This window comes from Rhinolophus ferrumequinum, chromosome 6 (genome assembly GCF_004115265.2).
Source record: "Rhinolophus ferrumequinum isolate MPI-CBG mRhiFer1 chromosome 6, mRhiFer1_v1.p, whole genome shotgun sequence".
Lineage (NCBI taxonomy): Eukaryota > Metazoa > Chordata > Mammalia > Chiroptera > Rhinolophidae > Rhinolophus > Rhinolophus ferrumequinum.
Window position 1 is genome coordinate 39,791,338 of NC_046289.1, and position 22,481 is coordinate 39,813,818.

Here is a 22,481-nt window from a genome sequence, read left to right on the forward strand (position 1 = left end):
TGGACTCGCTCCAGGCGTGGGGAGGGGGCGGAGGGACTTTGTTCCCTGAAAACGACCTTGCCCTGGGAATTTCCTGTGGCCATTTCTCACGGACAAACCCCCTCCTCCGGCTGGAAGCGCAGACACGCACGGCTGTGGGTCCCTTCAAGCCGGAGACGCGAGCGCGGAAGGGAGCGCCTCGCCGCCCACCCGCGATCCCCTAGCTCCCCCGCCTCAGGTCCCGCCGCGGAGAGCCCGGATGTTGGATTCAATCCCTACGCCGGGTCCTTCATTTCCATAAAAGGGCAGCGGCTCCGCGGGGCTGAGATTGCTGCGGCCGCGGGCGCCCCCCGCCTCCCCCGCACAGCTCCCGCCCCCGCGCCCAGCCCCGGAGTCCGCGCGGCCCCCTGCCCGGAGCGCGGCCGCGGCGGACGGCGGGGGGAGGGGGAGAGGCGGCCGGACCCGCTCGAGGCTGCTCGTCCGGGCGGAGGAGAAGGGAGCAGGCGCGCCCAGCTCCAGTGGGTCTGGGACTGAGGGGGCGGGGAGAGAGGGGTGGAGCACCGGCTGAGAGGCAAGGGGCCTCGACGACGGGACTCCATTAGTCGCTGGGGCCGGGAGGCTGCGCTTCGCCCGTGGAGGAGGGCGACCGATCGCCGCTGCCCCGCGAGCCCTCGCCCTCGCGCCTGTTGCCGCGCGAGCCCCAAGTCGGAGGCGCGAGGAACGCGCGGTGAGGGGCTGGGACCCGGGCTGGGACCTGAGGGGGAGCGCGGGTGGGAAGGAGGAATGTGGAGCCCGCGGGCGGCGTCTCCGCGGGTCGGGGTGCGGCTCGCAGGCCGGCAGGTGAAGCCCGCCACGGTCCGCTAGGCGCAGGCCGCTAGGCTGGAGCGGCGCGGGGCGCAGGGGCAGCCGAGGGCCGCTGCGGGCGGCCGCGCGGGGCAGCCGCCGGGAAGGGGCGCAGGGCGCAGTCCTGCCCGCAGCCCTGCCCCACCGCCGCTGCTCTCCGGAGTTCGTGCGGAAACCTTCGGGTCCTCCACGGTCTCCCACCCCGCGGCCGACTCTGCGAATTCGGTGGGATTTGCCTGCCTTTGGGGGAGTGACGCTTACGAGAGCCATTTCCTCCGTGCTCGCAGGAAGGAGCCATGGCTCTGGACGGGATAAGGATGCCAGATGGCTGCTATGCGGATGGGACGTGGGAACTAAGCGTTCATGTGACGGACCTGAACCGCGATGTCACCCTAAGAGTGACCGGGGAGGTGCACATTGGAGGGGTGATGCTCAAGTTGGTGGAAAAACTCGGTGAGTAGCATCCCAGCAGCGTCAAAGTAACCAACTCTCCCAGACTGGGGGAGGGGGAAGACTTTCGGCGGGGGGAGGGGTGAGTTTTGGAAATCTTGGTTGACACCCACAAATAGTTTAAAGATATATATAAGATCTTTCAATATTTAAGCAAGTAGACCTTTTCCCCTTTGCATCTTGTTTTGTTACGCTTGAAATTTTTATAATGTAGTGATTCCAGCTCCCCAGTTAATGAATTGCGTAGTTACCGGGGGAAAGTCCTTAATTCTTTACATTTTGCGACTTCATATTAAAAGAAATGAGAAAAGTGCGCAAATGGGTGTTGAGAGGGGATATTACAGGGCTTGTGGTTATCAATTACTTACTCTTAAGTTTACCTGAATGTTGGTGACGTCTGGTATTGAGGATGATGCAAACTAAGAATAAACTGTACCGGAAAAATGTGCAACTTCTGGCGCCAATAAGATTCTGTAGCTATATTACTGTGTGATGGAGTGTATTACAATAATGTTCCAGTCATCCACTCTTACAAGGGGTGGGGCAGTGTTTGACTATCTATAGTCGGTGCTTTAAGCTATTTTGGGCGTTTGATTTTATTTTAACAACAAGGTAGTGAAAGAATTTTGTGTTAAAAAGCAGACATTGTTAAACCAATTCGAGATTGACAGCATTTTCTTGGGTACAAATATATACTGGATTGATTTAAAACTGGATTAATTTTAAATGATAGGGTATCCAACAATATGCAGGGTAGGCAAATTTCTCACTACACATTTTATTTGTGATGCATTTTCAATTGGAAGAATCTATTGAAATGATTCAGTAGATGATTTTATCACAAGAAAAATGCTGGGAGGCCTGTCTTCCTGAGCTTTAAAGTGCCTTTTGTATGTAATGCAGTTCTGATAAAGTGATAGGTCTGGCATTGTCTTTTTTAGGCTTTTTTGTTTGTTTGTTTTAAACACAGCTTTCTTTCTTCATGCCACTCTAGAAAAGTAGGAAAGTGGTATTTATCAGGACACGTATTTCTTAACAAGGGATTGTTGTATACCTACCATATAAACTTACTGAAATAGTGCCCCTGTGTAATTTGCAAAATAAGGCAGAATTCATTAAAGTGGACCTTCTTTGTATCCCTGCAGGAAGTTTAATTATTGAAGGGCCAAAAAGAAGCTCCTTACAAGGTAGCCGCCTCCTCAGGACTGTGCATTGTTTGGCTCTCTGAGACATAGCCCAGGAAAGGGAGCCCCCCTGGGTAGCCCTTTGAAAATGAGATTTTGCGTATTGTTTTTCCAATTAACTGGTGGTTAACATTTTTCTTATCTGATTTGAATAAATCCATCACTGTTTGCAAAAAATTTGTGAACCTTTTTTGTCCAGCACTAGTGTGAATTAGTTAAGGAAGAAAATACCAAATATAATTGTTTTTATGTCCTTTGTTTTCAAAGGAAACAAGCATTTATATCAGAGATTGCTTTATATATGATAAATGGACCTTACTAATAACACTGATTTCAACAAGAGATATTGTGAAAAAGGAGCTGTTGAAGGTGACTGAGACAACTTGTAGTTCTTGAAAGCCAGCCTTTAATGAATAAATAATGACTTCTGTGTTTGTATTGCATTGATTCGAGCTGTTTATTACAGACTCACAGGCATAAATAGAAAAATAGAGAATAAACTATTTGAAGAGAGAACTGATGTTAATTTTAAATGACTATAATTTTCATGTTTTAATGTTCAAGCATTTAAAATTTTTTATGTAGTGAAAAAAAGCCCAACATGGTAGGAAATGCTGTGTACATGGAAACCTTGCTTTTTTTGAACTGAGCCAGTACTGATCCTCTTATATTTTGACTTCCGAATTGAAAGTGCTTTTCAACATAATTATGACTTTCCTTTTTGATAAAACAATAGCTAACCGATTGTTTGCTCCTGGTTTTAGGAATAGATACTTTGAATGGTAAGTTATTTTGTTACCTATTGGCAAGTAGAGTTCTCTAATAGAAATTCAGTAGGGTGCCATTTAAAACTTACAAATCAGGGTAGTCAAATTAGAAAAGAACTTGATAATTCTTCAGTTTCCTAAAACTGGACTCATCTGCTTTCTGAAGCCTCAGTTGGGTCACTGAAGGTGTTAAAGGGCAGACTAAATGGCTACTTGTCAACAGTAGCTAAAGTACATCAAAGCAACTTGCAGAGTCTAGATGATAAGAGGTGGAGATCACGGTAGGGATGAGAAGTTACAGGGTCTCATGTCACAGGATTGCAGAGCAGGGATGGACAATTACCGTGTTTCCCCGAAAATAAGACCGAGCCGGACAATCAGCTGTAATGCGTCTTTTGGAGCAAAAATTCATATAAGACCCGGTCTAATGATATTATATTAGACCCGGTCTTATAGTAAAATAAGACCGGGTTTTATATTATAGTAAAATAAAACCGGGTCTTACATGAATTTTTGCTCCAAAAGACGAACTAGAGCTGATTGTCCGGCTCGGTCTTATTTTCAGGGAAACAAGGTAGCAGAACCAGGCTGCTATAGCCCTGTAACAGTTAGGGTACCTCAGAACAGACGGTAGCACAGTATTCACCTACAACTTCAAACTCCAGATGCCTGTATGATACCCTTCTTGTCCTCAACAGAGTGTGTACAAATACCAACAGCATGTTTTAAGGCTGTCTTCCCATAGAGTCAGTGATAGCAGTTGTTTTCCTGGGATTAATATTCTATGATGACTCCTCCCCTTAACACTGTATTAAAATTTTGTGTGTATGTGCACATGTGGAACTTTCTGGGAAGAGGCTTCTTAGCTTTCATCAGATTCTCAAAGAAGCCTATGATCAAAAAATGGTTGACACAAACTCTATGGATTGGCCCTTTAGGGTCAGCCTTATTGTGAAGGTACAGTGTTCATCCCAGACTTAGGTAGTTTAATTAAGCAAGCTATAAAAGTAGGTAATATTTCCTTAGTATGTGTCAGCAACATCTTTATATTTAGTTAGAATTTTATAAAGAACTTTTGTACTTTAGTTAAGGTCGTTAAACCATGGTTTTTAGGTATACGACTTTAATTCACAGATCTGAAAGGTCCCTTTTAAATCTTAGTATAAAACACATTTGTCATTCTACATTAATCTTTTAAAAAGGAAACAGTGTACGCCATGAAGAAGTGAGCTTTAGGGAATTATATCATGATGTGACAAACTTTTTGCATTTGTGACTTAAACTAGGCTGATACTAGACAAATAATCTCAACATTGATTCCCTCAATGATTATACCTCATTCTGAAAATGAAAAATTATTTCCACCTTTTTATTTTTTACAAATACAGTTTAAAAGCTTTAAATAGAATTTTTAAAACTTATCGCACTTTTTGTTAGACTATTTTCAAGCCTGTTTAGTGTTTTTTATTTTAAAGGAAAGGGTTAAAATATAAAACATCAGGGATAAGGATTATTAAAATAAGATATGAGAAAACAGAATTGTAAAGTAGTTGTATCACAAAATTTGTAAAGAAGAGGCCCGGTTTTGTGGGATTCCCTGATGTCCTCTGGAGATGATTGAGAAATATTAAAACTGTTCTCCATAGGATGTAGAGCTTAGTCAGGGTTGAGGATTCTAAATAGCTTTGTTTCACTGTATTTTAGTATCACTTTGTAAAAATTGTTTTTTTTTTAAACTGTACAATTAAATTTTTACCTTTTTATAAAAATTCCTTTTTGTTGAAGAGTGAGGAATTTATTGTAACATGGAAACTCACTGAATGGAATTCTCCTGCCAACTCTGAGGTTGGAGGGAAGAATAGAGTATATTATTTCTCAGTTTCTTCTAGCTGTGATTATGAGTAGGAAGAATGTAGAAGTTGGCTTAGATCAGGTTAAATAATAATCCAGAGGAAAAACATGTAAGTTGGAGGACTCAGGAATAACTAAAAAGAAATGTATGGAGTTGACTTAGAAAATTTGAGGAATATGTTTCTAAATGTAGCCTTTAGAAAGAAGGTGTCCTTGCTTTGAAGTGTGTTATGTTCTTGCCATAATAATGAAATAGAGATATTTATGTTGGAGTAGCATGTTAGAATAGAGTTAGCTTGTGAGTTAGCACACATGACCAAAACAAAGATTTTAGTTAAAATTACCCTTAAAAATCCCTTAAAGTGATCATGAAGTATAGTATACACATTCCATCTCACAGAAGTGCAAAATAGCTAGTTTTTTCTTCAGAAACTGCAAAAATAAATTTCTTTAGTTGAGTACCAGATGAAGAAATTGGCTTGCATTAAGGGGCTTTGTTACACAAAAATACGTTAAATTCTAGGATTAGAGCTTGGCAAGATGCACAATAGGGAGAGAGGCATAGGTAACTGGACAGCTCCCTTCTCTTACTTGTGCTTCATGCCCTTGAGGAAGGATGATTATGTAGTGAAATGGTATCTATGCTATTGCAATCTTCAGTTTTTTCCACTGAGGGTGTATAGTTGTATTCATGGAAATAAAATGATTACATGATGCAGCCTCACTGCATTCATAGTGAAAATATATGAAGATCTTAAGAAATTTTTTGAAGTCTTGGAGTGGGGTGAGAGAAACATTGAATGGTGAAATCATACAATTACAGTGAATTGAATTTTAGTTAAATACGTACTATTTGATAGCAAGTTTGCTCAGTGTTAAGAATACTGTTAATGGTCCATAGCAATTGGACATTGAATTTTATGTTTCATAATAAATTTTAAGCTCCTTAAAAATAAAGGACAATACGTAAATTTTACTAAAATTCTCATAGCACCTAACGAAGGAGCTGTATATCATGTGTTTGCTGCTGTGTCTTATACTTTATTTTTAAAAAATCAGCAAATACTATTTGATTACAACTAGAGTAGTTATTTATAGAATATAAAAGTTATTTGTAGTTATAAAAGAATATATCTGTTTATTCAGTTTCTTACAGAAGATCTTGTTGGAAATATCTTAACAGCTATTGAAGAAAATTGAAAGAGAATTTAAAGTTTTACCTTTTAACTATTAGATTGGTGCAAAAGTAACTGCAGTTTTTGCAATTTTTAACCTTTTAAACTGCAATTACCTTTGCACCAACCTAAATTTTTTTGAAACTTCAAACTTCTGAGTTCAAGAATAGTAACAATTAACATCGTGTAATTTTTATGTAGATCACCAGTTACTATTTTACAATTTGATTTCTCTGTGTGTACACACACATATTCTCTCTCTCTCTCTCTCTTTCTCTTTCTGTCTCTGAACCATTAAGTTGCAGACTTCACAGGCCTTTCAGATCTAGGTATTTAAAATATGTATCACCTAAGAATAAGGACTTTCTCTTAACATATTACAGTATAGTTATCAAATTAAGGAAATTTAACATTAATTCAATACAATTGTCTACTATGCATTGATATTCAAGTTTGCCAGTTCTAGTAATGGCCTTTGTTTTTTCCATTCAGGATCTCATTCCATGTTTAGTTGTCACTAAGGTGGCCTCTTAGTCTCCTTTAATATATAGAACGGCTACCAAATTTGGAACCACAGGAAAATATATAATAAATGGTTTATTAAAATTACATTAAGATACATGTAAAGTAATAAATAGTACCTGTTTCCAGACTTCATAATCACCCTATAGAACAGTTCCTTGGTTTTTGTTTTTAAGACATTGTTTTACCTTTTTTTAAATAAGATTCTTTATCAGTGCAAATTTGACTTCAGAATATTTTTATAGGTACTTTTTCATATAGTGTATCTTTGAAGTTCAGTTTTTTTTCTTAGCTTACTATTAGATAAGTTGTTAATAAAATTTTGGGTTATAGATTTCCCATGTTGTCTGTCTTCAGACTGTAGTCGATGCTAATGGATTACATAGAATAGTAAGAAACAACATTCTAGCCCTGCAGGTTATTGGTGTGCTCTTTGGACAACTAATCCAACCTTCTGATTGGGTTTTGACATTTGTAAAATGGAAATTTAGAAAAAAACAAATGTTTTCACAGGTTTTGGTGAGAATTTAAAAAGATAATACATGTGGAAGTTCATTACATAAATTATTAGTGCCACACAAATGAGAGTGGCTGTTTTCTCAGTAGCATTGAAAGTGATTGAGTATACTGAACTGAAAAAAAAAGGAAAGGGAGTTAAAATATAATCTAGACTATTTAATGTTAATAAGTTCCAGCTTTAATGGTGGTGAATTGTACTCAGAAGGAGCTTAGTTTGGGAATGCTTTGTATTCTCACCCCCTGAACGTGAAAAATAGCTATCATTCCACCCTTCCTCTCACTTCCAAACACACACCTGCCTCTGTAATGTAGTAAAGAGCTATTTAACTACTGTTTTCATGAGATTTCTGAAATGGAATGGACCAGTAAGTGGATGATGGTATTTTGGAGATTTGAAAAATGTATAACCATGAAGGACTCAGTAGTAAATTAATTCTTTACTTAATAAATTTTATATAAGAACAATGTTTTTTTATTCAGTTATAACAAAAATGATGTAAAATTGTTTCTTGGCATGTGAAAACATTGGGCACGTTTAGAAACTAATGAAAATTGTTTCAGGAAAAAACAAATGGTGTGCAGTATCATTATTTAAATAATTACTGAAATCAAAGGTATAATGCCAGTGCTATGGTATGTTACAAAGTGGTATATATCTGCACAGTGTGAGGCAAACAGATATTGTAAAAGAATATTTTAAAGTACCTTTTTAAGGTGGGCACAGCTCACGGTGGCCCATGCAGGGATTGAACCCTCAGTCTTGGTGTTATCAGCACCACACTCTAACCAACTGAGCTAACCAGCCACCCCTAAAGTATTTTTTTTAAATTGAGATGTAGTATTTTTTTTTAAATTGAGATGTAGCAATTTTTTAAAATTGAGATGTAGCATCCTTGTATTTGTGGTTACAAATTCATATGCATTATAATCCATTCCTAACAAATTATTTGCATAATTATGCATTTTTTTCTTGTTAATTTTTTTCATAATGTCAAGCTTACTGAGGCATAATTTACATATAGCAAAATTCATTCTTTTTAGTATAATGTGCTGAGTTTTGACCAATGCATGCAGTCATGTAAAACTACCATAATCAAGATTTAGAACTTATCCAACACTCCAAAAAGTTTCCTTGTTACTTTATAATCAGCCCATCCCTTCAACCCAGCTTCAGAAAACCACTGATACTTTGCCTTTTCTAGAATGTTCTATAAATGGAACCATACTATATGTAGCTTTGAGTCTGGTTTCTTTCACTTAGCATAATACATTTTATTTAAAACGTTTTTAGCATATAATACATTTTAGATTCATTCATGTATGTATCAGTTCTTTTATTGCTGAGTAGTAGTCCATTATGTGAATGTGTATCTTAGTTTATCCATTCACCAATTGAAGGGCATTTGTGTTGTTTCCAATTTTTGGAGATTATGAATAGGGCTGCTATAAACATCTTAATGAACATGTATTTTCATTTCTCTTGGATAACTACCTAGAATGGGGTTGCTGGAAAGTATCCTTATCCTAAGTATATGCTTAAATTTATAAGAAACTGCCAAACTTTTCCAAAGTGGCCACATCATTTTGTATGTCTGTCAGCCCTGTATGAGAACTACACACACATACAAAAAATTGTACGAGAATTCCAGTTGCTCTGAGTCCTCCCCCAGTACTTAGTGTTGTCAGGTGTTTTTGTTTTTATTTTCGTTTAATTTTAGCCAGTCTAGTAAGTATGTAGTAGTATCTCATTATGATTTTAATTCACATTTCCCTAATGATTAATGATGTTGGGAGTTTTTCACATGCTTATATGCCATCTGTATATCTTAGTGAAGTGTCTTCATTAAGACATCTTCTTTTGCCTTTTTAAAAATTGTGTTTTTCTTACTGAGTTTTTTATAGATTCTAGATACATGTCCTTTATCAGATAACATATTTTGCAATATTTCCTCCCAGTCTAGCTTGTCTTTTCATTTTCTTAACACAGTATCTTTCAAAGAGCAGAGTTCTTAATTTTGATGAAGTCCATTTTATCAGTTTCTTTTCTAGATTGAGCTTTTTAAAAAAAAATTGTCATGTATAAGAAATCTGCTTAATCAAGGTGGCAAAGATTTTGTCCTATAGGTTGTATAGCTTGCTTACTTATATATTAAAGGACTATATAAGGTATGGTAATGATTGCATAGGAAAGAAAATAATTACATTATATCAATTACAATGATTACAATTTTAATTTAGTAGAATCTGAGGTATAAAATAATAGTCCAATGAAAACTGACTTTTCATCAGTCTACTAGAAAACTTAGACTTTTAGAACTTCAGTCATAAAAATGGATCTGTAGTGAAGCATCTTTGAATTATCAAAGAAAAAGTTCAGAGATTAATGCTATAGAAAAATTAAGTAAGTCTGGGTTCCAATTCTGGCCATACCACTTAATAGCTGTGTGATTTTTTTTTACTTTATTATTTTGTTTAGGCTGGCTTTTCAATATTCAGAATCTCAGTTTCTTTATCTGTACAATGTAGATAAATACAGAATAAGTCTTCATTTAAGTTCCCTTCCCTTTGTAATATATTAGAATTCTTTAAAATTATTATTTGAAATATGATAACTCTCTGAACTAGGACATACCATTATAAAACAATACTGTTGTGGATAAAAGGGCCATTATACAAATCCTGGTCTACTTTTCTTCATTGAGAATATTATACTATTTATTCACAGTGACTCCCCTAGAGTTAAGAGGTAAAATGCTTTGAAAATTTTATCTTCTGGTATTTCCTCAATTTCAATTAATTCTGCTTCTCAGTGAATTAGTGTAAATTAGAGAAGAAAAGCAGTAAATGATTAACATGTGTGGCATACATTTGGATTTGCTGTTCTTTCGTGATTCAGTTTTCAGACTTGATCATTTACTATCTACTTGTAGAAGGACCGGCCACCTTCTTTGGTGTTTCCTTGGGCGACCCTTACACACACAGTTTTGAGTTTGAGAGCTGATAATCTCTAGCCCAGAGGAGGTGACATCTGCCTTAGAATCTGTAGTAAATCTTGTCTCAGATATTTAACTATGTTGTTTTTATATTATGCTATAACTAAAACAATACATCAGGTATCTTAAAGATCAATTGTAATTTCAAAGCATCAGCGTAATGATGATTTTGATATCTTTTTCTTAATGGAACACATAGGGTTATGAATAAAACACCAATAAAGTGCCAGCATTATTGATTGTAGATGAAGATGTCTATTGGATAAGTGCCTCCCAGCTTAATGTTCCTTAATGTAATTCCTGGTAATGTAATTCCTGGTTCACATTTGAGAATTTCACAACCTTTGAAATTAAAAATAACTTGAAAGAAGGCACATTGCTGTGTCAGTTTTAAATGTTTTATGCAATGAGTTGATGAATTCTGTTGCTGTGATAGAATGTTTTTGCTGTGATAGAATGTTTTTGCTGTGGAGCGTAGACTGGGGTGGGGTAGCCTACTTGTGTCACAGTCCTGACTTTACCTCGTTGTACAATCTCGTGCTGTCTGACCTACCTGCCTGTGCCTCTCGTTTCTCATCTGTAAAACGTGATAATGATAGACCTTTATCAGAGCATTTTTTATAAGGATAAAGTTAGTTATTACATATGAAGTGTTTAAAAGGAGTAATAGAACCCCTGGCAATTAGTAGAGGGAATATAGTTACAGTTCAATAAAATGTTATCCTCAGTTATCCTTCAAATACTGTGTAAACCTAAAACATGAATTTGATTTGTGGATTGAAGTAGTTTATCTAGTTAATTTTTCATTGCATTTGTGTAGTATTTAACCAAAATTTTATATAAAGTTTGTTTAATAGTTTCCAATCTCTGAACATGTTCCCTAAAGCCTGACTGCTGGGGTTTGAATACTGGCTTCACTATCTGTAAGCTTTGTGACCTTGTGCCAAGTTATTTAACATTGCTGTGACTTAGTTTCCTTGTGAGTAAAATTAGGGATAATATGCTTACTTCACAGGGTGGTTGTGAGGATTAAATGACTGTATGTGTAAAGCACGTAGTGCCATTTCTTGGCACATAGTACTAGTTACAATAATTGTTATTATTTTATTGAGTATTGTAATGCCCCTCAGGGATAGCTCGCTATTAAATATCTTATGAGTTTGGGGGAATAAATGCCTTAAAGAACTTCAACTAGGAAAGAGGGGCTCTAGAGTGAGATGGGACATTCATGAGTAAACATTCCTGTATAAAGATAATTCTAGGGAGCATTTTCTCAATCTATTGAGATTTTGCTTCTTGGCAGTTGTCCGTTTGGCTCAAATAAATTCATAAGAATTCTCTGAAAAAGATTATTCTATATACTCACTACTCTATTTTTGATAGCTTATAAAGGTATATATAGCATGAGACTTCTGTGGGGGAAAACAGAGGTACATGAACTTGACTTCATCAGTAGTAGCAGAAGCAAACATTTATGGAGAGCCAAGCATTACATTAGATCATGGGACATAGCCCCCACTTAAAATGGGAGCAGTTTTCTACCAAAATGAAAACAGAAGATTGCTTTGAGTTGACAGTCTAGTTGTGAAGTGCCAAATACGTGGTATAGGAAGATGATGGAGATTTAGAACCATGATCAGTGAGTGACTGGCCTTCGCTGAAAGAGGGTCAGGGTGAAAAGTTAGGAAGAAAGGCATTTCAGGTTGAGGATTGCAGTGTGTATGGGGTATTGGAGACTAGGTTGGAAAAGTAGCAGATAAAATTATAGAGAGGAAAGATACATAGTTAAGTGAGGAAATTATATTCTATTATTCCTTCACTCACCCACTTAATATTTTAAATGAGAACCTATTGAATGCTAGACACTATATTATAAGTGGGAAAAACTTCAAGAAGTGAGCAAAATTAACTCATTGCTTAGCCTCACTGAACTTGAAGTCTTAGGGACAATGACAGTCTTTACATAACTCATTTCTATAATGTGATGATTGTTATGATAATTGAAATACAGAGGGTGCCAAAAAATATATACACATTTTAAGAAAGGAAAAAACTGTATTAAAAGTGTAATACTCAATCTACACCGATAACAAAAGATGAATACAAGTCACATCTGACTTCTGCAATTACAAGAGGTGCTCAAAGTGGTTACCATCGGCGTAATTTTAATAGTTTTTTCCGTTCTTAAAATGGGTATACATTTTTTTGGCACCCTCCGTAGTTATGGGAGTATGTATCCAGGAATTTGACCTAGTATATAGGTAAGGATTTTTTGAGGAAATTACTTTTAGACTGAAGGTGGAATAAGAATTAGCCAGTGGCAGAGGATGTTAAGCATGGAGGTCTGGGGTGGAAAGAACAAGATGTTGGAAGAAGATGTAAAGTCCCAGCATGAGAGGTGGGGCAGGGGAGGATGGCTATTTGAAGAACCGGAAGTCTAATGATGGGGAACCAGTGGTTTGACAGGCTTAAGAAATAAGCACTTATGGGCCGGCCTGGTGGCTCAGGCGGTTAGAGCTCCATGCTCCTAACTCCGAAGGCTGCCGGTTCTATTCCCACATGGGCCAGTGGGCTCTCAACCACAAGGTTGCCAGTTCGATTCCTCGACTCCCTCAAGGGATGGTGGGCTCCGCCCCCTGCAACTAAGATTGAACACGGCACCTTGAGCTGAGCTGCCGCTGAGCTCCCGGATGGCTCAGTTGGTTGGAGTGCGTCCTCTCAACCACAAGGTTGCTGGTTCGACTCCCGCAAGGGATGGTGGGCTTTGCCCCCTGCAACTAGCAACGGCAACTGGACCTGGAGCTGAGCTGCACCCTCCACAACTAAGATTGAAAGGACAACAACTTGACTTGGAAAACAGGCCTGGAAGTACACACTGTTTCCCAATAAAGTCCTGTTCCCCTTCCCCAATAAAAATAAATAAATAAATAAATAAATAAAAAGGAAAGAAAAAGTATATCTTTAAAAAAAAAAAAAGAAAAGAAATAAGCACTTAAAATGCTTTGTAAACCAGGTTTCAAAGATCGTGTTATAATAAGAACTGTGAGATGCCAATAAAAGATTTTGAACAGAGAGAGACATCAGATTTTTACTAATTTGAAGTTCATCAGGTACATGTAAGTCCGTAAAAGAAGATATAAGCAATAATAAGCCTCTTGGATTATAAAATTTTTTTCCAGTAGTCTACACTCTAGTCCTGTTAGGATTTGTTAGTACTTTTTGAAATAAATTTAAAATATCAAAGCCAATAGAACATTCTTACTAAGGTACTTTTTTGAACTATAGAATAGCAGTGCCTTTGATTACCTTTAAAAGACAAATCCAGTTAGCACTTCTGTGAGTCAAATACTAAGTGATGAATTCAGCCCCGATGTTACTCTCAGAATTTGTCAGATGTTGACATTGCACGGACTCCGAGTCCAGTCTTCTAGGAACTAAGCCAAGTTGAACCAAATAAGTAGTAAGCCTTCAGGATTGGATAGAAAGTTACCCACCCTCTGGAAATGAATAATTGGCATACCTTCCATTTGTGTGCTGTCTGTAATTGCATGCATGGTTTCTGTGATCTGGTAAGGTTTCTCAACTACTTTGAGGTAGTATATTTTGTAGTATCAAATATTACATTGAAATTGGTAGACATTATTACTTGGGGTTTATAAGTAATTTCAAAAGATGCATTTGTTTTTGATGAGTGAATTCCTCAATTTTTAGTCAGGTAGCTATGTCAAAGAAATATCAATTTGCCAACTTTTTATCAGTTTATTTTTTCAATGCTTTGCATAGTTGATCAATCCATCTGCTTTAGTCAGTCATGAAGCCTTAAAAGTTTGTTGAAACTTTTAGCTAGAATTTTACTCTGCTTCAGCCTTCAGGATTGCTTGAAATCTCCCCACAATAGTCCTCTTAGCCAATGCAGGTCACTTAGCTCTGAGGTAGGAAAGGTAGGTGCTTAGTTAAGGAAGGGAAGAAAGGAAATACATCCCCATGTGACACATTACTTCTCATTGTTCATTGGTCCCTGACAAGACCTGATACTTCTACTTTATTTAACAATCGCTTTACCTCCCTGATGTCCAGTCTATCTTCTTTCTCCTAAATACTGATTTCCTGTAGGAAATGAATGTATAGGAAAATAATCAGGATTTTACTGTGAAATATAAATGAGTCTTAGCATTAGTCCTTTGTCCTCAAATTCAGAATGTCCAAACCTGCTACTCCCTTTACCTTGGTTAATGGAGTGTTATTTAAGAATGCCATTTCTGAAGTCACACTGATCTGTATTCAAATCCTAAATAACCTTTGTATATACTAGCTTTAGGACCTTTGGCTAAGTTATATAACTCCCTGTCCTTTGGTTTTCTCATCTCTAAAGCAGGGATTATAATAATACATACTGCTTAGCATTTTTGTGAGAATTAAATGAGAATATGTTAAGTGCTCCTGGTATATACTAAAGTGCGCCTGGTATATACTAAATGTTCAATAAACAAATCTTAATGTCCTCTGCCCATTTTTTAATTGGGTTGTTTGGTTTTTTTTGGTGTTGAGTTGAATGAGTTTTTTATAAATTTTGGATATTACCCCTTATCAGATGTATCATTGACAACTATCTCCTCCCATTCAGTAGGGTGCCTTTTTTGTTTTATTGATGGTTTCCTTTGCTCTAAAAAAAAAAACTTTTTAGTTTGACGTAATCCCATGTTTATTTTTTCTCTTACTTCCCTTGCCCAAGGGGATATATCAGTAAAAATATTACGAAGGGTAATATTTGCAAACTTTCTTCCTATATTTTCTTCTAGGAGTTTTATGGTTTTAGATCTTGCATGTAAGTCTTTAATCCATTTTGAATTTATTCTTGTAAATCGTGTAAACAGGTGGTCCAGCTTCATTTTTTTGCATGTGTCTGTCCAGGTTTCCCAACACCATTTATTGAATAGACTGTCTTCACTCCAGTGTAAATTCTTGCTTCCACTGTCATAGATTAAATGACCATATAGGCATGGATTTATTTCTGGGCTCTCTATTCTGTTCCATTGGTCTATGTGTCTGTTTTTATGCCAGTACCATGCTGTTTTGATTACTATAATTTGATGTCAAGTATCATGATACCTCCCACATTGTTCTTATTTCTCAAGATTACCGAGGCTATCCAGGCTGTCTTTTATGGTTCCATATAAATTTTAGGATTATATCGTGGTACACCTGAAGCTGAATAATAATGAATGTCAACTATAATTTTATATATATATATATGTGTGTGTGTGTGTATATATATATATATATATATATACACACACACACACACACAAGAAGTGGAGTACAGCATAAGGAATAGAGACAGTGGAAGTGTAACCAGCTGTGTGTGATGTCAGAGGGGTAGTAGATCGGGGTGGGGGGTTATCACTGTGAGGAGTATAAATGTCTAACTAGTACATTATTCTGTACACCTGAAACTAATAAAGTAAATAAATAAATAAACAAATCTTAGTGCTGTTAGTATCATCCATTTAATTCTCAAGCTAGTAACTTTCTAGTTTTCCTCTTCACCCTCCAGTTGTCCTCTCTCATCTGTAATCAATATCATGCAAATCTGTGATTCTAACTTAGACATGTCTCTCACACTTGGCTCCTTCAGCTTCTGCCTTAGGTCAGGTCCCACTCCCAGAATATTGCAGTATGTTTCTTGCTGCCAGGCTCTTCTTTTTCTGATTCATTTTCCATAAGCCCATCATAATTACCTTCATAAAACAACCTGATTGAGACCTTGCATTTTCTATAGGACAGTTACTCTTAGCACATGTTGGAACTCCCCCATCTTTTTTTTTTTATTTTTATTACTTCAGGTGTACAAAACAACATAATGATTAGACATTTACCCTCTGACATCATACATAGCTATTCCAATACCACTGGCTATATTCCCTGTGCTGTACTTTATATCCCGTGACACTATATACCAGAGGTGCCAAAAAAAATGTATACAAGTGACGCTTTGGTCAACATTGCTTAAGCAGTAGTTTGCCGTAATTAGAAGTGTCTGGACACTGATGGTAACTACTTTGAGCACCTCTTGTAATTGCAGAAGTCAAACGTGACTTGTAGTCATCTTTTGTTATCGGTGTATATTGAATATTACAATTTTAATGCAGTTTTCCTTAAAATATGTGTACATTATTTTGGAACCCGCTGTATATATAAAATTATAGTTGACATTCAATATTATTTTATATTAGTTTTAGGTGTACAGCACAGTGGGTAGGCATTTGGAACTCCCGATCTCTTTAACAGCCAGGTAAAATGTCACCTTTTCTTCAGAGCCTAATTAATCTTTCACATATAAAGTTGGTTGCTCCTGTGGCATTTTGTTCTTTTATCTTTTTAGCTCACTTCACTTGTCTGTGTCCCTCACTTGGACTATAAGTACCTCTAGAAGGGAATTCTTACCAATTTTGTATTCCCATGGCCTAACTTAGTGTCTGACATATGGTAGGTACCTGGAAAATGTTTATTAATTCATTTATTGATTGTGCATATGAAGAGCAACACTTCATCTGTTTTGCCTACTCTTTTCCTGATGAAAAAGACAAAAACAAGAAGTCACATTCTAAAAGCAAGGGAGAAGGATCCTCAGCTTTGTCAACTCTGAAAAAAAAGGAGTTTGGGAAGAGAGAGACCAAAATGTGTGCGAGTAAGGAGTTTTTAAGAAAAAAGATTGTGATTGAATAGTGAAATTATTATTTAATGTCCTTTACATTTTAGTGTTAGAGATAATATTGTAGAGTTAATTTTAAAAACCAATTTAAGCATTAATTTTACTTGTAGGCCCTGTCTTTACACATTGTTGGCAATAATATCTCATTAGAAATATTAGAATATTTGTATGTTTGTTTCAGGAATTGGAGAGGAAAGCAGAAGCTAAAACTTTTCTATTGTCAGTAACATAGTGAAGGAAAGGAACCTTGGCCTAAGACGAGTTGTAGCTGGGAGAGAGGAAGGGGGCAGCTTAGTTCCTGGAGTTTGTGGAAAGGTGACTGGGGAGTAGCCAAGTGCCCTAATGTGGCTGGAAGCCCTCACAATTTGCCAGCAACATTCCCTTTCTCCCCTCTCCAGCCCACACTCTGCAGGTGCCACTGCTAGTAGTAGTTCTTACACCTCAAGTTGAAGCATTGGCCATACATTCTTCAAAAAGCCTTATTTATGATCAGTATAGTTTAAGATTGCTAGTAATATACTTTGGGTTATTTTAGATTGGGTAACAGTCTTATTTGGAACCTATTTATAATGTTTCTCTGTGGTTAATCTGGTTTCTAAGACTTGCAAATGAACGTGTGGAACATAATCACTTTGCACAGTAGAGATTACCTTGAGCAAAGGAATTTGTCCTTTTTAGAAGATGGAGAAAGAAGAGAAAGGCAGTTGTTTGATTCCCCATGTCTAGGGGAATCTGCTGCATTTCTACTTAGTATAGAAGCATGTTTTAATTCTGAAGCTGAAGAAGATAAAATGGATTTTTAAACATACAATTAAATTAATAAATTTTACATCATTTTCCTTGATGGTTAAAGAGTAATTTCCTTGTTGGGATTAATGTTTTCTTAGAGTAATGGAGGATCTTTAAAATTTTCAATATGAAGAATCATTCATTTATCAGGTGTTGCATACCAGGAACTGGGCTAGGTGCTAGAAACATAGTGGTGATTGAAGTAGACATTGCCCTTGTTTTCTCAGAGCTTATAATCGAGTAGGGAAGAAAGACACCGTCCCCTCCTATGAACAAAATGAATACAAATTTTGATAAGTGACATCACAGTGTACTGCAATACAATAGTGAAGGACGTAGGACACTGGAGGGCTCATCTTAGCGAGGGTGCTTAAGGAAGCTTCTCTGAGAACATGGAATTGCAACTAAAATTTGAAAGACATTCAGTGAGTAGAATAGCATGTTCAAAAAAGCCACTGGGGCAGGAATAGAGCTTACTTACTAGATAGTTCTTAGAATAAGGAGGCAGCAAGCGTGGCTGAAGCAGAGAAAGAGTACGCAGGATGAATTCGGAGGGGTAGATGGGCTATACTGTGTGGGGCTTCGGAGACAATGATAAGGCATTTGGATTTTATTCTAAGTGCAGTTGGAAGCTGTTGAAGGATTTTCAGCAGGGGAATGACATGAAAGTGTTGAATAGATCACGTTGGCTGTTGCGTGGAAAGTACTGAATGGAATCAAAGAGACCAGTTAGGAGGCTGCTCTTGTAGTTAGTGGAAAAGATGATGGCGGCTTGAAATAGGGTGGTGTCAGTGGAGACTGACGTGGAGGTTTTTGGAAGGGGAGCTGAAGGGCTTGCTGATAAATGTGGGGAATGCAGGAAAGAGAAGACGCCATTACTCGTAGGTTTCCGGCTTGAGCGTTAGTGCTATTGTGTGACAGTAGGGATAGGAAAAATGGGGTGAAATTTGACAATACTAAGTTTGAGACGCTTGTGAGCCATCCAGGGGGACATGTGGGTTAGACAGTAGGACATATAAGCTGGTGCTCTAAGCAGAAGGTTGGGCTGGAGATAAAAATTGGGAAGGTAAACTATACAGAGGCCCTTTAAAGCCATGGGAATGGTTTGAGATAATCTAGGGAGCCAGTGTAAGGAGAGAAAATGCGGGTTCCTAGAAGGTGGGAAGGGCAGCAGGGCATAGGTACCCTGGGATTGGTTTCACATAAATAGGAAGAGCCACTTTTTTCATATAACAAAGGTAGGAGACCCATAGGGAACAAATGGAAGGAGGTTTGTAGATTTGGTTGGCATGTGGGTCAGATAGTTCCAATCCGATGGCTTCTGTATTTTCTGAAGTAGAATCCATGGATGTCTACTGAGAAGGAGGATACTCAGGAGTTTGAGGTGGCTGCAAAGTTGGAAATACAGTGGTGGACAGAAGGAACATAGTGGATTGCCCTGAGGTATCTTGGACCCTGTCGTCCTTAAGTTTATAGGAAGTGTTTCTATCTGCCTAGATGGGACGTGCCTAAATTTGGTAGGTGAGTGACCAGATGGTGTAGGTAAGCGGTGTGGGGGTAGGAGTTTGGAAGGCTTATTTTGGAGGTCAGCAGGACACTGGCCTGTGGTATCTGCTCTGGTGAGTTTGTGTGACTTGCTTGCAGTAGTGTCAGACCAGCTGCATAGTAGTTTTGCTACTAGCACACTAGGATTGAGGTGCTTTTTTAACATCAGTAAAGACAGTAAACTCTTAAATACAGTAAGTTATACTGTCTAATTTGGGGTTCAAGAGGATCCTAAAACTCTTGCAGAAAGTCAACAATATTAGCAACATTCAAAAATATCTATTTGCCAAAAATAAGGCATGTGCCCAGAAAGCTTCTCTGTACTTATAACTTGAAATGTTGCCTTACCAAAAATTATCTAAAGTATATAAACTGTTGGTTTGTGGAAGTTATAAGAATGCTAAAGAAATTTTGCATTTCTTTCTTGAATTAATATCTTTCGTAAATATGCAACTAGAAATCTAAGCCACTTAAAAGTAATATCTTGTCTTTTGCTCATTCCAGGTAAATGTATGTTGATACATTACTAATGACTTACTTATTTTTAAAATGTGGGTACTATTTGGTTAATTTTCTGAATATTCAGCATTTTCTTGACTTTTTAAACAAAAGTTTTTTTACTTGAATGAAAGTAAAGAATTGCATTTTAGAAGTCCACATCAAAATGGTGGAGTAGGAATTGGTGGCCCTGTTATTAGGAAAAGGTTAAATGGGGTGTTATCAATAGTGTATCTCCTTTCTTTGTGTTCATATTTTCTAAAATGTAAACTAACTGTCATTGCATAAAAAATATTTTCTCTATAGCAAAGTTCTCTGAAATATTTGTTTTTCTTGCCCCTAATGATGAAATCCTAAGCCTTCTGTTCCTTAGAACACATGATATCTTTGCAGAATAAATATACAACCACTTCTTGAATTTGAGGAGGATTCTGTTAACAGTTGAGGGAGATTTTTATTGATTTAGTTAATATTTTAGCCATTTCCAATGTTAATTATATGAATTTGAGTGCCTGTCAGTTATTTTTATGTGCAACAGAGCACAGCATGACTGGCTCTATTAAATAAAGGAGGAAAACAGGAATAATTCTTTCTAGAATCCTGGCAAAATGGTTTGAAAAATTAACATAATTTATCAAAAGTTATTATAGAAGACCTTTGTTAGGTATATTAAACAATAATCTAATTAATTCTTGACTTCAAACAGGCTAAATGTATAAATAAATAATGAAATATTTTTCCCCCCAAAGAAGGAAAACGAACAATGATTTCATAAAGTTTTAGTTTTTCTTTCTGAAAAAGTTTGTATCCATGGTAGGTTGCTTCTAAAAATCTAGAAACAAAAATTTAAAATCATACTATACCAAATAAAGGTTACACGATAACCTGGAGCTTAACTGAAAATCATGATATTAAAATACATTGTTGAGCATGATCTACTTTGAATGGTTTCATAATGCTGATTGAAACAAATTACTTTGGTGACTCCTACCATGGCAAGTGCCTGGCTGATTATTTGCGTGCGTGCGTGCGTGTGGCATTCAGTGGTCTGATGTTATGTTTGAAACCAAGGCTGCCATTCGGAAAAGGCAGAAATGTTTGTTCATTTTGAACATGGTCGGGGGGCTCAGATTGTGATGTAGAGGAGAGTTACAAGTATGGAAAGTTATTTCAAACCTTTAGATGATGCAAGTGCGGGGAATGTCAATAACTATTCCTTTATAAATCCTAATACTGCACAAGAAAAAGAAACCATTATTTTCCTAATCAGTCGCCTTTTCTTTTGCTTGCCTTTATTAATAATTATTTATAGATGTCCATTTTCCTTTAAAACTTATGTTTTTATGCTTCTATTCAGTGTTTAGAGAAATAGGTAAATGTATGTTGGTATCTGAAATCTATTATGCACATAGTGTTTATTTATACAAGTTACAGTTGTATAGTGTGTTATGGTTCCACTTGCCACTGGAAAGACAAGCTGTGTATCGATACACTATAACTTCAGTACTTTCAAGAGCTACTGCATTGAGATGTACTGCTTTCCACACACAGTTTGATGCAGTTCAGTATGTTTGATGTGCACTTGGCTCTTATGTTTGCCAAGGTGAATGGTTCTCAGTTGCTGTACCATCATTTTTCTCAGGATTTTGACCAGTATGTAAAACTTGGTTTTGCTACTAATGAGTAGAATAGATATATTTCTTGTGATATCCTGAGTGGAGCCATTTGTGAGACTTGATGTGGAGATAACTATTAGTTTCAAAATAAGATACATAGTATACAAAGCCAGCACCAAAATTTTCTAGAAAGTGGAAAAACATCATCTTGCATATTTAAGAGAGCTCAACCAAGTCTCTTAAAAAGTTTGAAGTGACACTATGACACCGAGTCTCTGCTGAGGGACAGTCAAATTAAAGAATGACAATAATTGTAAATAGTATGTTTTAAGCTTAACAGAACCATTTTAGTCATTGTTTAAATAATACCATAATAAATTTCCCTTTTTCAAAAGGAAATTAAAAATACTTGTTGGACTTGCCATCGCTTTTCTGTCCATCTACCACCTTTATTCTCCCCACTATAACAAAATACTCAGAAAAAGTTGTCTATATTCCTGATTTCTGTTTCCTCTCTGCCAAACCATTGTAATTCACTTTCATGTCCACTTCGCCCTTAACTTTTTACATAGTCTCTCATTTTCACTCATGTACACTCTTGTCCCCGCAATTCTTCAAAATTATCAGTGATGATGTTGAAACATAAATCATTCCCCTGCTTAAAACCAATTTACAGACCCACACCCAAAGTAGTTTGGGCTGGATCCAGGCATTATTATATTTGGAAAGTCGCTCAGATAATTATAATGCGAAACAGGCTGAAAACCACTGTTCTGGTGGCTTCTCGCACACTTACAAAATCGAGACAGCTTTGACCTACAGGGCTTCTGCCTTGCTCTCTGATGCCACCTCCTGTTTTCTTCACTTGCTCCACTCTAGTCATATTGGCCTTCTTCAAAGATTCTGGAACTTTGTTCTTCTCATCACTATCTCTGGCACTAAAACCATGCCGTGTACATAGTACCTGTTCAGTAGATATTTGTTGAATTAATGAATGTTTTATAGACACTGTTCTTATTCTGTAATAGTGATTACCAT

The 22,481-nt window shown here is 37.2% G+C and overlaps 1 protein-coding gene across 6 annotated transcripts in view; it reads left to right on the plus strand.

Annotated features, from left to right (window-relative positions):
* Nucleotides 1-551: 551 nt before the first annotated feature.
* FERMT2 (FERM domain containing kindlin 2) overlaps nt 552-22,481 on the plus strand; it is a 70,031-nt gene continuing 48,101 nt past the window's right edge. For 3 of the 6 annotated variants that reach the window (XM_033108447.1, XM_033108448.1, XM_033108446.1), the window contains exons 1-2: nt 553-706; nt 1,110-1,275. In XM_033108447.1, coding sequence (XP_032964338.1) covers nt 1,119-1,275 — 157 coding nt within the window. In that variant the 5' untranslated portion in view covers nt 553-706; nt 1,110-1,118. Of the gene's footprint in view, nt 707-1,109; nt 1,276-22,481 lie in introns of all 6 variants that reach the window. The other 3 variants (XM_033108444.1, XM_033108445.1, XM_033108449.1) reach the window with 2 other exon arrangements.